Genomic DNA, 13,627 nt, shown 5'->3' with positions numbered 1-13,627 from the left:
ATCGAACACAAAATCCATGCAATTGTGAAGTAAACCAATCGAACACAAAATCCATCAAGTAATACTGCTCACAATTTGATCAGGAAGTGAACTTAAAAGACACCAACTAGTAAAACACAGCAGAAACCTTTCTTGCAATGTCCAATTAAACCGATTCACTGTATGCCCCTGAATGCCAGATCAAAGCAGAGCAGAGCGCATCTGTATGCAGAACGGGTTGCACTATTGATTTTTGAGCTATTCTAGGGGCTCATGTAAACACGAGATCATTTAGACTGGGGATGTCTTCCACAAAAGCACACATGAGAACCCAGATGAACCATGCTGAATGCAAGCATCATTGCTCTAGCCATGCCTGTTTAAAATCTAGAGGTCAACTATGATTTATGGCTTGCCATGTGCTTATCATCTGCAACCAGATATGGATGCATTTTTTTTTATAATGCGGGGCAATGTCAGGTGGAACCACATCGCTGTTCTTTACAAGGGATCTCTCCTCCGTTGATCTTGCCCTTCTCGATACAACATAAATCTGATAAGTGCACCTGAAAGAATTGCTAAATAGGATTATTCTCCTATAGCTGCCACACGTGGCCCATTCTGAGACGGCAGACCGGAAAGATTACAGGCATGTGGATTGTGCCTAAAAGACAGCCAGGTAAGACAAAAAAATCTTAACTCATTAATAATGAACTTTGGAGGAACAAGGTTAATTTTAATACCAAATGCCTTGCTTTCATAGCAGGCCTGGAGCACATTGTGCCCTTCATGTGGGGCTTTGCCGGCCAGTGGGATGTACTTAGAGAGAAATATATTGTTCTGTCTTAGCTCGAAGATTTAATGTTTTATCAAGAGTTATTGAAATATGAGCTTTATCTAAGATGTTTCAAATGCAATGTCTTAAGAATAATACAAATATACATACTGTAAATGAAATAATTGTTGAAATCCAGTAACAACATAGCATTTTAAAGGGATAGTTCACCCAAAAATGCAAATTCTGTCATCATTTACTCACCCTCAGATTGTTCCAAACCTGTATAAATGTATTTGTTCTGCTAAACACAAAGGAAGACATTTGGAAGAATGTCAGTAACAAAACAGATCTCATCCGCATTGACTCCGATAGTATTTTTTCCCTTCTATGGCAGTAAATGGGGAATGAGATCTGTTTGGTTACTGACATTCTTCCAAATATCTACCTTTGTTTTCAGCAGAACAAAGAAATGTATACAGGCTTGGAACAACCTAAGGGTGAGTAAATGAAGACAGAATTTTTATTTTTGGGTCAACTATCCTTTTAACAATAATGTGGATTTCATACCTCTAGACATTTACTAGACTCATATTACAGACAATTTGAGATATTCTCTTAAAAAAACACATAAAAACAGAAATTTGACTTTCCTATGGGTTAGGTTTCATTTGACCTCATTTTTAACCATAACATTTACATTATATTAAGATACGCATTTACCAACATCACTAAAACAACTTTAACTGCTTTTTAGATTTAGACACTTCAGCTGGGTCTTAAAAATCGCTGTTTTGGTTGATTAAAAATGTCAAGAAGTCCATGCACCTTTAACAACGCAATTGCATTTAAGGCAGAAATGCAGTAATACGAGCTATAAACGAAACGGCACAAATTAATTCCTCTTGCAAACACTGACCTGACACGAAGATGGAAATGTAAATATGGATCAGTAAAACATCCTACCTTCTTTATTGCAGGCCATATCTGAGGTAAACAACCTAATTATAACCACATTTCCATTCCAAGCAAGCACATGTTCATGGGCAATAACTCTCTCACACGCTGATGCTCATTTTGGTCAAAAAGGCCCTGTGTTTGCAATAATAATCAGTATTCATGCACCATGCATGCTCGGCATATGCTCTCCCATATGCTTGAAATCTACAGCAAGGATTTGGTAGGGAGAGTTGTAACTGTTTACAAGAAAAAACGGACAGCGCTACTCTATCCACATTTCCATATTAGTTCATAGCGGAGATAAAAAGCAAAAGTTTATATCATTTACGATGCTGAAAGGACAAAAAGTGGGTATCTTGATCTGCTGACAGTGGTAATCGCTTTGTTTTGGTAGACAACGGAAAATGAGGGCTGGGAGTTTTAGTGGGGAAAAAAGCAATGTCAAACAAATGACATCCAACTAATAACCACGTTTGTTGATATGGTGAATGAGACACAGTTGGACAGGAAATCAAAGCTACAGTTATGCCATTCAAAATGATTAAGCCCTGTAACTAAGCTCATTTGAAAGTATGAAGAATGGGATCAAGGGAAGACAACTGAATGTAGACAAAGTGACACGTGGAGATCCCAAAAACTCTTCTTGAAAAGATGGTATTTTAAAACAGTCCACTTCTTTTGATATTTTCTTGAATAAATACATTTTTGTACAAATCACACTATGAAACACATGGACGGTCACACTGGATTTTCTTCAACAAAAAGGGAATGATTCCTAAAATGTATTTGACCAATCTTATAATTGTAGGAGACTGGGGTTGGTTGGCAATTCTTTGGAAATATCTCTGGTGGAACAAAATAAGATAACCCAATGAGGTGTACATAAAAATGTAGGCACTTGGATAAAAAACACACACATTCAATGCCAATGAGTTATTTAACGAGTAAAGTTATGTCGTGCATATGTGCCAAGTACTAACTCTGGGATGTTGGCACAGACTGTGGAGTTGGTTGGCACAGTGCTAAAAAGCTGTAGTTTTACCACAGGAGCTTTGAAGAAAAAAGATAAAAATGTAAACCAAATGAACACCGGTTAACGTGTCATAGGTCTATAGCAGGGGTCACCAACTAGCGGACTCTGGTCCGAATGCGTACCGCGAGATGCATCTGTCCGGACCTCAAAGCCTTTTGACATAATAAATAAATGAACGCCTAACATTATTTTCTAATGCAATCAAATTTATACCAGGCACATCAAGGTCCGCTCAGTAGCAGTTTGGGTCCTACGGCGCCACGGACATGTACATATGCGCACTGTTGCTACATACAGATGTCAACGTCGTGGAGAGAAGAGAGCCGAGACAGACTCGCTGCACAGCGCGCAGACATTGTAACTGTCAGTGACTGAAAAACAATGTCCTTTTCAAAAGTTAGAAAAGTTGACGCTGAAAACCATGTTTTCCGAGATGAATGGGTTGAGAGATTTGCATTTATTCTTCCTGCATCGAGATGCACGAGACCGGTTTGTCTCATTTGCTCGGAGTCTGTTGCGGTTGTCAAAAGTGGAAACCTTAAACGGCATTATGAAACTAGACAGAGACACTTTGAAGAAACTTACCCGCAGCAGTCCGAGGTAAGGACACGCAAAATATATTAGCTCAAAGCCCAGTAGTAGCGATCTACACGGGTCCTTCCTCACTCACTTACTGCCCAACAACGAGCATATGAATGTTCACTAAGAAAACAGTGGATCTTAGGAAAACATAACAATCCCTTTACTGATGGGAAAATAGTCAAAGAGTGCATGGAGGCTGCGTGTGAAACACTTGTAGAAGGAAAATAAAGACATGAACCAAGAGAAAATATTAAACAAACCCCCTTTCAGCTGCAACAGCCACCAGAAGAGCTGAAATGTTATCAGAGGATGTCCAGTCACAACTTGATGCTGCTATTTGTTAATCTCAGTTCAGCAGAAAACAACACTTTAGTTTTCTTTTAAAGTTGTTAATGTTGAAATGAATGTATGTTCAGTGCAGGTTTAGAGATTAGGGCATTTTGCACATTTTCCTTCATTATATTGTTGTCAGACATTGTTATGCCGTTGTATAGATAGGAAAAGACATGTTTATTTCTTTGGTCTGCCAAAAACCATCAATTCATGTTTGTAGGCATTTAATTGTCCGGACCTCGACTGGTAAGGAGGGTTCTTTTAATGGACCTCAAGCAATTTTAGTTGAAGACTCCTGGTCTATAGCATCTATTGCAGTTCACGTTAAAGGTATCTGTATTATATCAGTTATGAATAATTCATTTTCAAAAATTTCACTTTGCATTTTCCAACCAACCTCAAAAGCAATGTGCCAACTTTTCTAATCACGCTGTCTTCATAAATGATATAAGCCGGCTGGCATCAAATCTTCTATCAACATATAACCATAAGTAACGTTTATGTTATTGATCTAACTTTCAATTATTTTCTTAAAATTTTAACAGTGTTCATAACATTAATGAGTGTGGAACACTCACACAATTATTTGTTTTACGATCTGATTATAAACCTGTGTTGAACCGTGTGCCATGTGACCTCTCTTGGCTCACAACTCTGAATATACAGACCAGTAGAATCAGTTTAGGACTGTTCAAACGCCTATCGCTTTACGGAGAAGTCCAATCATTTAAGTTTATACTTTCTCTAAAGAACCACTTCAGTACAATCTCTGTGACAAAACATCAAGGGAAACATAAATCATAACAGCGCCGTGGTCTGAACCTCACATCTTTTTTTTAAACGAAACACACTTTATTTCACCAAATAAATCTTGCATGAATCCCAACTGTACAAATGCTTCATAAATCTCACTTTGCGTGGGAGCTGTCTGAACTATTTGTCAGAAAGGCTAGCAATAATAGACAGGTTGGTTTTCAGCGAAATCAAAAGCTTATCTGAATGTAGCTGCTATTTCAGCCAACATGCAGTGCAATACAAATCCACCATAGGTGTGTTTGGAGAAAAGCGCATACTGTGTGTGAAGCAGGGATTGATTTTCAAAGTCATTACAGTCATCTGTAGCGCAGTTGTAAACGTGTAAGAAACGCGAAACGTTTGAATGGACCAAGAATAAATATTGATGAGCATCTATGTAAAGATCTAAGATCTTCCTACATCTATTCTAACAAACATAAAATATCTCAAACATGGAACAGACTTAATATACTCTGTAATATCATCATCCAACATACACATACATACTTCTATATTAATTCCATAAATCATTGCATGTGCATACCGTATGTATTGCTTCTCTCTGAATACCCATAATCCAACCCTCCTGCAAAGAGATGTCAGAAGATAATTAGAATTTATCAATTAATTTATAAACATTGTCAGATAAGTAGTTGACCTGTTGCGAGCAACGCAAACTATCCTCTCTCTGTCGAGGCTCTCGTCTAGGGCACAAAATTAACTATAAATACAATTTGGAACTTGGAACAAAACAAGAACAGTGGGATGTCGAGACAGTTTATCTCAGCGATTGATACTGCCGGTACTGCGCTGGACCATGAAATTGTCATTTGTTCTGCAAGCGTCGCATCAAATGAAAGTTAAAGGCTGCACGCTGGCAAAGGTCTAAACTCCGCTGGCAACGAGAGAACCCATGGCTAATTATATTCATTCCATACAAATGGTATACCTACTAATACAGTGGCATATCTGTAAAATGGAGTATGAGCAATGAATACAGCTCTGTAATGTTTATACTCATTACTTAGAACAGTCATGCAGTAAGACATCGCACACACACACACACGCGCACGCACACGCACACACACACACACGCACACACACACACACACACACACACACGTTGTTAATGTGTGCGTTGCATCCGTTATGTCAGATTTTATGTGTTAAGGAGAAAGCATTAGATGAAGTAATGTATCCCATTTGAGAGATTACATTTACACACAGACTTCAAGAGAACTCTAAAAGGGACAGTTCACCCAAAAATGAAAACTCTGTCAACTCTCACTCATTCACTTTCATGTCGTTTCAAATCCGTATGCTGTTATTTTTGTCTGTAGAACACAAAAAAATATTCTGGTAAATATGGCTTTGTGTCCACCATGGCTGAAACGGCAGTTTCTGAAAACAGCGGCTATTGATAGTGTTTTTGTAGCTGAGATTCTTTGGTTGCTATGATACTAAATATCCGCAGAAGTAATGTGTTACTAGCAGAGATCCTCTAATTACTGAGATAGCAAACTGCACTGTTCCACCGTTGGAAAAACCTTAACGGCTAACTTGGATCACATGATGCACTTTAGCCAATCATATAATAACAATGATTTCAGCGCATACAGTTCTCAACAAAAGTATTGTTTATAGTTTTGTTTTCAGTGTTATTAAAATTAATATAATTTTATTTGTAGGGGTCAAGCCACGAAGTGGCGTAGACACCTATTGCTTCAGTTATTATTCTGCTTCTTCTTCTGCCATGGAAGTCTATGGCAGCCCATAGAACCATACATGGGAAAGTTGTGAATTTTGGCAAATACTGTTACCATGGCAAATATGGAGTCTCTAAACTCCATAGCGTCACTAACAAACTTCCACACGCATTGTTGCCTATAACTTTTGAACTGTACATCCTAGAAACAAAATTCATTTTCCTCTGAACCCTTGACTCATGCTGATTCGAATGCACTGTATGACGTCATTTTCCGTCATGAAAAATTTCCCACCATTTTGAATTTTTCAAGATTTTTCGAACTCCTCCTAGACAGTTTGCCCTCTTTGCACGAAATTTGGTACGCAGCATCTAGAGACACTGCAGACAAAAGAAATGTATTAGAATATTTTCGATAGGCCAATCCGTTCTTGAATAGCGCGTCTACCAATGTGACAACGAGCATGGCAAAATGGATTTGATGTGGTATCTTCGCCAAACTTTTGTGTATCGTCATGGCGTGAGGTAACATACACAGTTTTGGCACAGCGCCACCTACTGGTCCAGAGAGATAAAAAATGGCAATTTTTGCTTACAACTTTTGATAACTTTAGTGTAAAATCATAAGAATGGTCTTGATTGATTCCTTGAGACATGGCGAGTCAAACCATATCCAGTGTTCCTCATTCGTCCATTGTGGGCGTCGCCCATTTTGAATTTTGCCATAAAATGCTGTATTTTACATAAACAATAATGTAACGCTACGAAACTTGGCATGGTTCATATTGAGATATAATGAAATGTATTAAAATTCTTATAACATATGAAGAAATAAACATAATGGTATTCAATTCACATTAGTATATTTGTTGACTCAAGCCGAGTTGTTTGATATCAGAGTTATTATATAGCACCATACTTCCTGTCTGCCATATTGAATTATATAGAAAACGTACTATACCGTACTCCTACAAAATTTGTCAGATTTGCACGAAATTTGGTACGTAGCATCTGGAGACAGTACTGACAAAAAATTATTTAAATATTTTTGATTGATCGAATGGTTCTCATATACAGCATCAACGAATTCTAAGGCGAGCTTGCCAAAGGGTCATGTGGCTGTAGCTTCGCGACACTTTTGTGTATTGACACGAAACTTGGTATGCATTATTACTGGCACATCTTGTCTGCCTAATTAAAATTGGGTTACAAAAGTTATAAGCAAATTTCTTTGTTCTAACTGCCTTTCCCTGTGTTTTTAAACTTGATTTTCAAAATGTGATCATCTGACATGTCCAAAATATTTCCTCAGTCTGCCATTGTGGGTGTCGCCCATTTGAAATTTTGTCGTAAAATGCAGTATTTTACAAATGCAATGGCAAATCTCTACGAAACTTGGTATGGTTCATCAAGGTCATGTTCTGACAGGCCCTGTAAAGTTATAGGCCAGCACCACGTAGTGGTCATCTGACGTGCAAAATATTTCCCTTTGGGACGTTATTGGGCTTGACCCCATAATTGCTGCTTGCAGCTATATTTTATGTTAATTATTGTTTACATTTTACAGATTTTTACAGATGCTTTTTTGTTACTACTATGCATTTTCACAGATAGTTTCTCTAATTAACAAATCATCACCTTGCAAGGTTCTATCTTCATTCTGAGAAGTTTTGAGAAAACACGTTTAAAAGTTTTTTGGATTCCATTTGACTTTGTAGATAGAACCTTTTTGTTTTCTTAAAAAGTCCAAAATGAAAATAATGTAAAGAAAAAAATCACAATGTAAATTTGTCAAAAACTTTTTGACTACTGTAAGAATGTGAATAACTCAATTTGGACAAAATGTCAGATAGAACTTTATAATTTCAAGGTCGACTAAATATTAATGTGGTAGTTCGAGGCAAAGTTTTTATAGATTTCTTTCAGTTTATTGAAATAAATATTTTGAATTTATTTATTTTGAATTTATACTTTTTGGTTTTCATGTTTATTTTTGTTTAATTTTTAGATATTTGTATGTGCTTTTGTCTTTTTATTATTATTTATTCGTTTATTTTTGCATTGCAGATTTTTTTGTTTTGAGTTCATTTAAATTTAAATTTAATTTCAATTAACAATTTTTGTCATGATTCTTCCTCATCTTGTCATGTCTTTCTTGTTCTTGTGGCAGAATCACGGCAGGATCCCCTGTTTAATGTGGAGAGAAGCATTTTGGCCCACTTGGCCTTCCACATGCTCTCTCCAGGTCTCGTCTTTGTCCCCGCCCTCTTGTATCCCTCGTTATTGATTGTTAATTAGTTCATGCCCCGCACCTGTCCCTTCTTGATTTCCTTCCCTTTAAATAGTCCTCATGTCCATTGTCCTGTGCTCGGTCATTGTATCCTTGTATTCATGTTTGGTGTGTGTACTATTGTGCCTTGTACCCACTTGCTTACCGTTTCATCCTGTTCCTGTTCCTGGATTATTCTGTTTTGTCTCAGTAAGTGTTGAGTTTAGTTCATGTCTAGTGTTTGGTTAGTCTATTGTTTAGTTAGTCCTTGTTTCTGTTACCTGTATTATTATGTCCTGTGCTTATTGCTTTACCCCCTTGTGGGTTTTTGTTTGGTGTTTGTTTAAATAAATCGCTTTGTGTTAACCCCTTCACTACTGCTGCCTGCAATTGGGTTCTTTCTCGTATTTCATGACAATTTTTGTTCCTGAATTTAAAAGTTATATTTTTTCAAATAATATTTAAGCCTATTTGTTATGTTATTTCAATAGACACATTTTTTTTAGTTTAAGTTTGTTTAAATAAACTGTAATAGGCTCCTACCCTTGGCTCGAGAACATGGTCCTTACATGGATACTCGGATACCAGAAAAATCCAGAACCTATCCATTGTTCTTCACTGTGATTGGGCAGTTGAGGAAATAAATGACTCTGTGTTTTACCTTAAATTTATCATTTTTCAACTCCTTAACTTAAAAAAAAATGCGAGCAGATTATTGATTTGATCATTTACCAGAGAACCAGATCAATCCAACTCTATCAACTACTTCATTGACAAGAACAGGCTTGAAAGAACGATCTGTTAACGAATCAGACTGATCGGTTTCTCGAGTTCAACTAATACAATGATCCTGTTACTGAGTTTACAGCTCACTGGAGGAAAAGATTATCAGTGAAAAATGAATAAACCTTCAGTCTGTTCCTCACACAAAGAAAGAGGGCTTCGGAATAGCACAGAAATCACACAGACAACTTTAAAAGTCCTATTTGGAGCTATGGTCACTATTACCAGTCATTGTATGAAAAAGATGAGCGTAAAATGGAAGTTTTTGTGCTTAAAATAACACCATGCAGGTTTGACTCGGCACGAGGCAGACAATGCCATCGTTTAGATTTTTGGGTGAACCGTCCCTTTAATTCACATACTCTCACACGCACATACACACTCCACTCCCTCCCCCCAGAAAGAAAGAATCCCATGGTCTGTGATTTCAGTAAGAAGCACAACAGCGAAAACACAGCGACGCTATAGATAGTGAAAGACGTTCAGAGACGGCGGAATCAGTCGCTGCTCAGGAGGAGAGAAAAAATGGCAGACAACAAATAAAAGAGAGAAATCGAAGAGGCGTATTATCAATATCCCGCCCTTCATGCAGCCCGCGCTAAAGCAGAGAATGAGGAAGCCAGAGAGAAGCAGTCAGCGTTTAGGAAAGCCACTCGAGCTCCAGCCCCACACATGACAGTGCCCACCATAACGCCACAGTGCCCGCTCAGAGGGGTGTCAGTGCTGAACTGTGCCAATGCCACAAGTTAATAAAATAAAACACAAGTAAACACAAACAAATCAAGAGAGAAAAAATGAAATTAAAGGGACGACACACAAAGCTGTATGCCAGCAGGCATCCTGGCCAATCGAGAAGAGGAGAAATTGCAATGAGGAAGAGGTCAATTTTGGTTAGTGCAGCGTTTCGGGTCCTTTACTGAGCTGCGAGGAGCGCGAGAACACATACTGACCTGGACTTGAGACAGCACTAGTTGTGGTGGGTTCAATAATAGCTACAGGAAAAGAAGTGGAGAGGAAAAAGAAGACATTTATATATTATTAACATAATGAAGACCAAAAAGAAAGGAAGAGAGAGAGATCAAACACAGGCAAAGACTGGAGAGGGTGGAGTGAAAATGCTTCTGTGGGCCTTTTAAAACACAAAACGAATGCCCGCTGAGATGTCTTGATCAAAACGTAACGGTCAATCGGGGTTTGTCGGGTTTTTATGTTCAGAGGGCTTCTGACTGAGTCGATTTCAAATCACATTATGATGGCTGATCTTTGATACTCCAAATTAGAATCTTCTGAGCATCACTCAATTCAGCGGTCCGGAATGAAGCTCGGCGCAATTAACATATGAAATTAAATTTGCACCTAGCAGACAGTCGTTTAATCATGACGATGTAATATGGTTTTCGTTTTATTAATAGATATCATACACTCTCAATTGCCCTAGCTCCCTTTTTGGGAAATGTTAAAAGCAGGACTTTAATGTTAATTCATTTTTTAATCTCATATAGGCTCAATATTTTCCGCCGAGTTACTTAACTGATGGTAATTAAAACTTAACTTGTGGGGATACGTTTAGATCTGGGTTAGATACGCAGTGACGAGTCTGTATTCACATTTTTAAGTATTTCATTTAATGACACAGTATATAGGGGAGAAGTAAATCTAAACCTTATGAATGTCATTCGATTACATAACAAAATATCAAACCAAAATGCATCTGCTAACAAAATATGGTAGGTCTCAAAACTAATTATTTTTGTAATTATTTGTTATCACAAGTGTAGCATCATATTAACTGCAGTGGTTTAACCATGGCTTAACTATAAATACCCAGAAAAAATAATATTCAGACAGCTGGAGGTGCCAGAAAAAAAACATTAAAAAAAAAAGTTTTATACCCAACTTGTAAATTTGAACTTTATTTCTGTTATGGAACATTTTTTACCGCATTTCAAAAATACGTAAAATCTGTCAAATAAAACTGTAAAATCCTGTAAAATTACAGGGTTTTTCATAGTGTAACCACAGCTCTCTTTGGTTTTATTTGTAGTTAAACCATCAAATTTACAATAGTCCCACCCCAGTAACCTTGACTTAACCATGGTATTTGTAGTAAAACTTGGAAAGTACAACTGGTAAATAATCACCTCAAAAACATGGTTACTACACTTTTACTATAATAAAACTGTGGTTAACTTTCCTAAGGATTCTTCTTGTGAAATGTTTACTTGAAAAGTACAGAATGCATGTGGTTTGAATGCAACTTGGTTTGATGTTTTTTCATATCCAACACAACGACATTCACACATTTTAAGTGTAACTGACAGTAATTGTTTTGTGGCCACTGGGATGTATCCTTAGTGCTGAGCTTGTAGACAATTAATGTGTTTTATCAATAAAATCATATAACAATCATAAAATAATTTGTCGCACAGCAAAAACATACAAGTAATTGTGAGACAAAAAGCTGGTCACTCATTGGAAAAGAAAGGGGGGAAATAGCCACAATCAACCATCTGGACGTTTGTCAAAAGAATTATCCCAATAATGCAGTCTCTCTTGTGGCAGCACAGCCAAACCGAACAAAGAAAATAAGCCAGGATGTGTGTTTTCTCTTTCATTGTTCAGATCAACATTGCAGTGCCTCCGTACAGTAACAGAGGCTTTGTTATTAAGGGATGTAATGACCTCAACAGAAGCTTCTCTGGCAAGCTAAATTGAGAGCCCTGAAGTTGAAATCACAGTGCTAAGAGACAGTTCACATCATTACTGTTCACGGGTTCAGGGGCAAGGGCGTGTGTGTGTGTGTAAGAATAAAAAAACACAGGTGGTGTGATAGGGCTTTGTTGATGTCATGTTAAGCCTACAGGCTTGCAACCTAAAACAATCATCACTATTGACAATCCTGAATATGAAATCGACTGAGATTCTGTGATCAGAATTTATGAGAGGATATAAATCAAGATTAAGATAAAGAGGCAAAAGCAATCTGTGGAAATTCACAGTGGAAATCGGCAGATTATCAACAAACATGGCTTCGTAAAGAGTTTACATAATAAAAGTTCCCTCAGAGAATGAGTACGATTTTCATTTTGCACATTCAAACACTCTTGCATCAATTCATAAACATAAACACAAGTACACTTTTGTTTTGTATTTCTGGTTATAATTGTTTTCATACAACTAACTCTGGATAAACATTTATTAGACCACCTTTCATAGTAAAGACAAATCACAAATATTGTAGGAATATACTTGTTTAAAACTAAAAAAAATAATTTATTAGGAAAATGACAACCTGAAGAAACTAAATAGTCTTTATTCATGTTTTTATAAGGCACATGCTGTTTCTCCGAAGTCAGAAATTAATCAAGCGTAACATTCAACCATTAAAACTTATTTTTCTATTAAGGACTTCAAGTAAATACCATAACTGTAATTGGGTATCTGAATAAAAAAATATTCAGCTTTACTATTTTTTCTTATTTTCTTATTTATTTCTATTTTTTTACTTAACAGTAATTTAGAAAATTCAGGGATACAATAATTATAATTTTTTACTGTGACTAAAGAGCTTACACATACGTGGATTAACCATTACAGAAGCAGAAAAATGATTTTGGTAATCACCAATAGCCTACTGTTAGTTTAGGGCAGCTGTTGCACAGACCTCACATTGGGTGGGGGTGGTTTTATAAATTTGTTAAGCATGGTGGGGAAACTGTCATTCCCACCACATCTTAAATATCTATTCATTCATTGCTGTTAAATATGCTATTGGAAATTATATGTTGGGGCAAAATATATATGTAAAATGAAATATGTAAAATGTTAAAACGTGTGAACAATGTATATATAAAAAGATATATCTTTTTGTTTAGTAAAAAAAAGGATTTTTCATTTAGAAATAGTTCTGGGAATTTTTTTAAAATACGTATTTATAGACTGTAATGCTAGTAAAAGGCATTTGGAAAAAATAGCTAAATGAATGATAGGTATAAGGTATAGTATAAGGATTTTATAGGCTTTCAGAGATGTGCTTACTGAGAAAAAATATCATTCAAATATCATTAATAAAAATTGACCCCTATGATAAAAACTCCATCTAAAGTGAGGAATTAAAAAAGTTCCTGTTAATAAAAATGAAAAGGGTTTATAATTCCAGTCTATTGAGAGTCTACTTCTTGTAAAAACTACTGTACGGTGTTTCTGGAACGAAGATAATGTTACACATTGTAGTCTTGGATATTGATGATCTTCATGCAGCCACTAAAATATTTCCATTCCCCAGGTTACTATCTGATTATCACTGAAAGGCAATTTGTTCCTCACAAATCAAACCGCATTGTGACGCTCTCTTAGCCTATACATTACAGTATTGCATGTCATGTAATCTACAGCTATACAACAATGGAGTAC

The 13,627-nt window shown here is 36.6% G+C and overlaps 1 protein-coding gene across 3 annotated transcripts in view; it reads right to left on the bottom strand.

Moving 5' to 3' along the window:
• The window catches only part of negr1 (neuronal growth regulator 1), a 116,548-nt gene that overhangs the window by 24,599 nt on the left and 78,322 nt on the right, over window positions 1-13,627 (bottom strand). Inside the window, exons 7-8 of one of the 3 annotated variants that reach the window (XM_057337292.1) lie at window positions 10,165-10,206; window positions 5,002-5,043 (exon numbers count right to left, since the gene is read on the bottom strand). The exons of 1 other annotated variant lie outside the window; for it this stretch is intronic. In XM_057337292.1, coding sequence (XP_057193275.1) covers window positions 5,002-5,043; window positions 10,165-10,206 — 84 coding nt within the window. The remainder of the gene's footprint in view (window positions 1-5,001; window positions 5,044-10,164; window positions 10,207-13,627) is intronic. One more of the 3 variants, XM_057337293.1, reaches the window with a different exon arrangement.

This window comes from Triplophysa rosa, linkage group LG7 (assembly GCF_024868665.1).
Source record: "Triplophysa rosa linkage group LG7, Trosa_1v2, whole genome shotgun sequence".
In the NCBI taxonomy this organism is placed as follows: domain Eukaryota; kingdom Metazoa; phylum Chordata; class Actinopteri; order Cypriniformes; family Nemacheilidae; genus Triplophysa; species Triplophysa rosa.
Note: the sequence above shows the minus strand (reverse complement) of the source record. Positions and strands in the feature narration are given on the sequence as shown.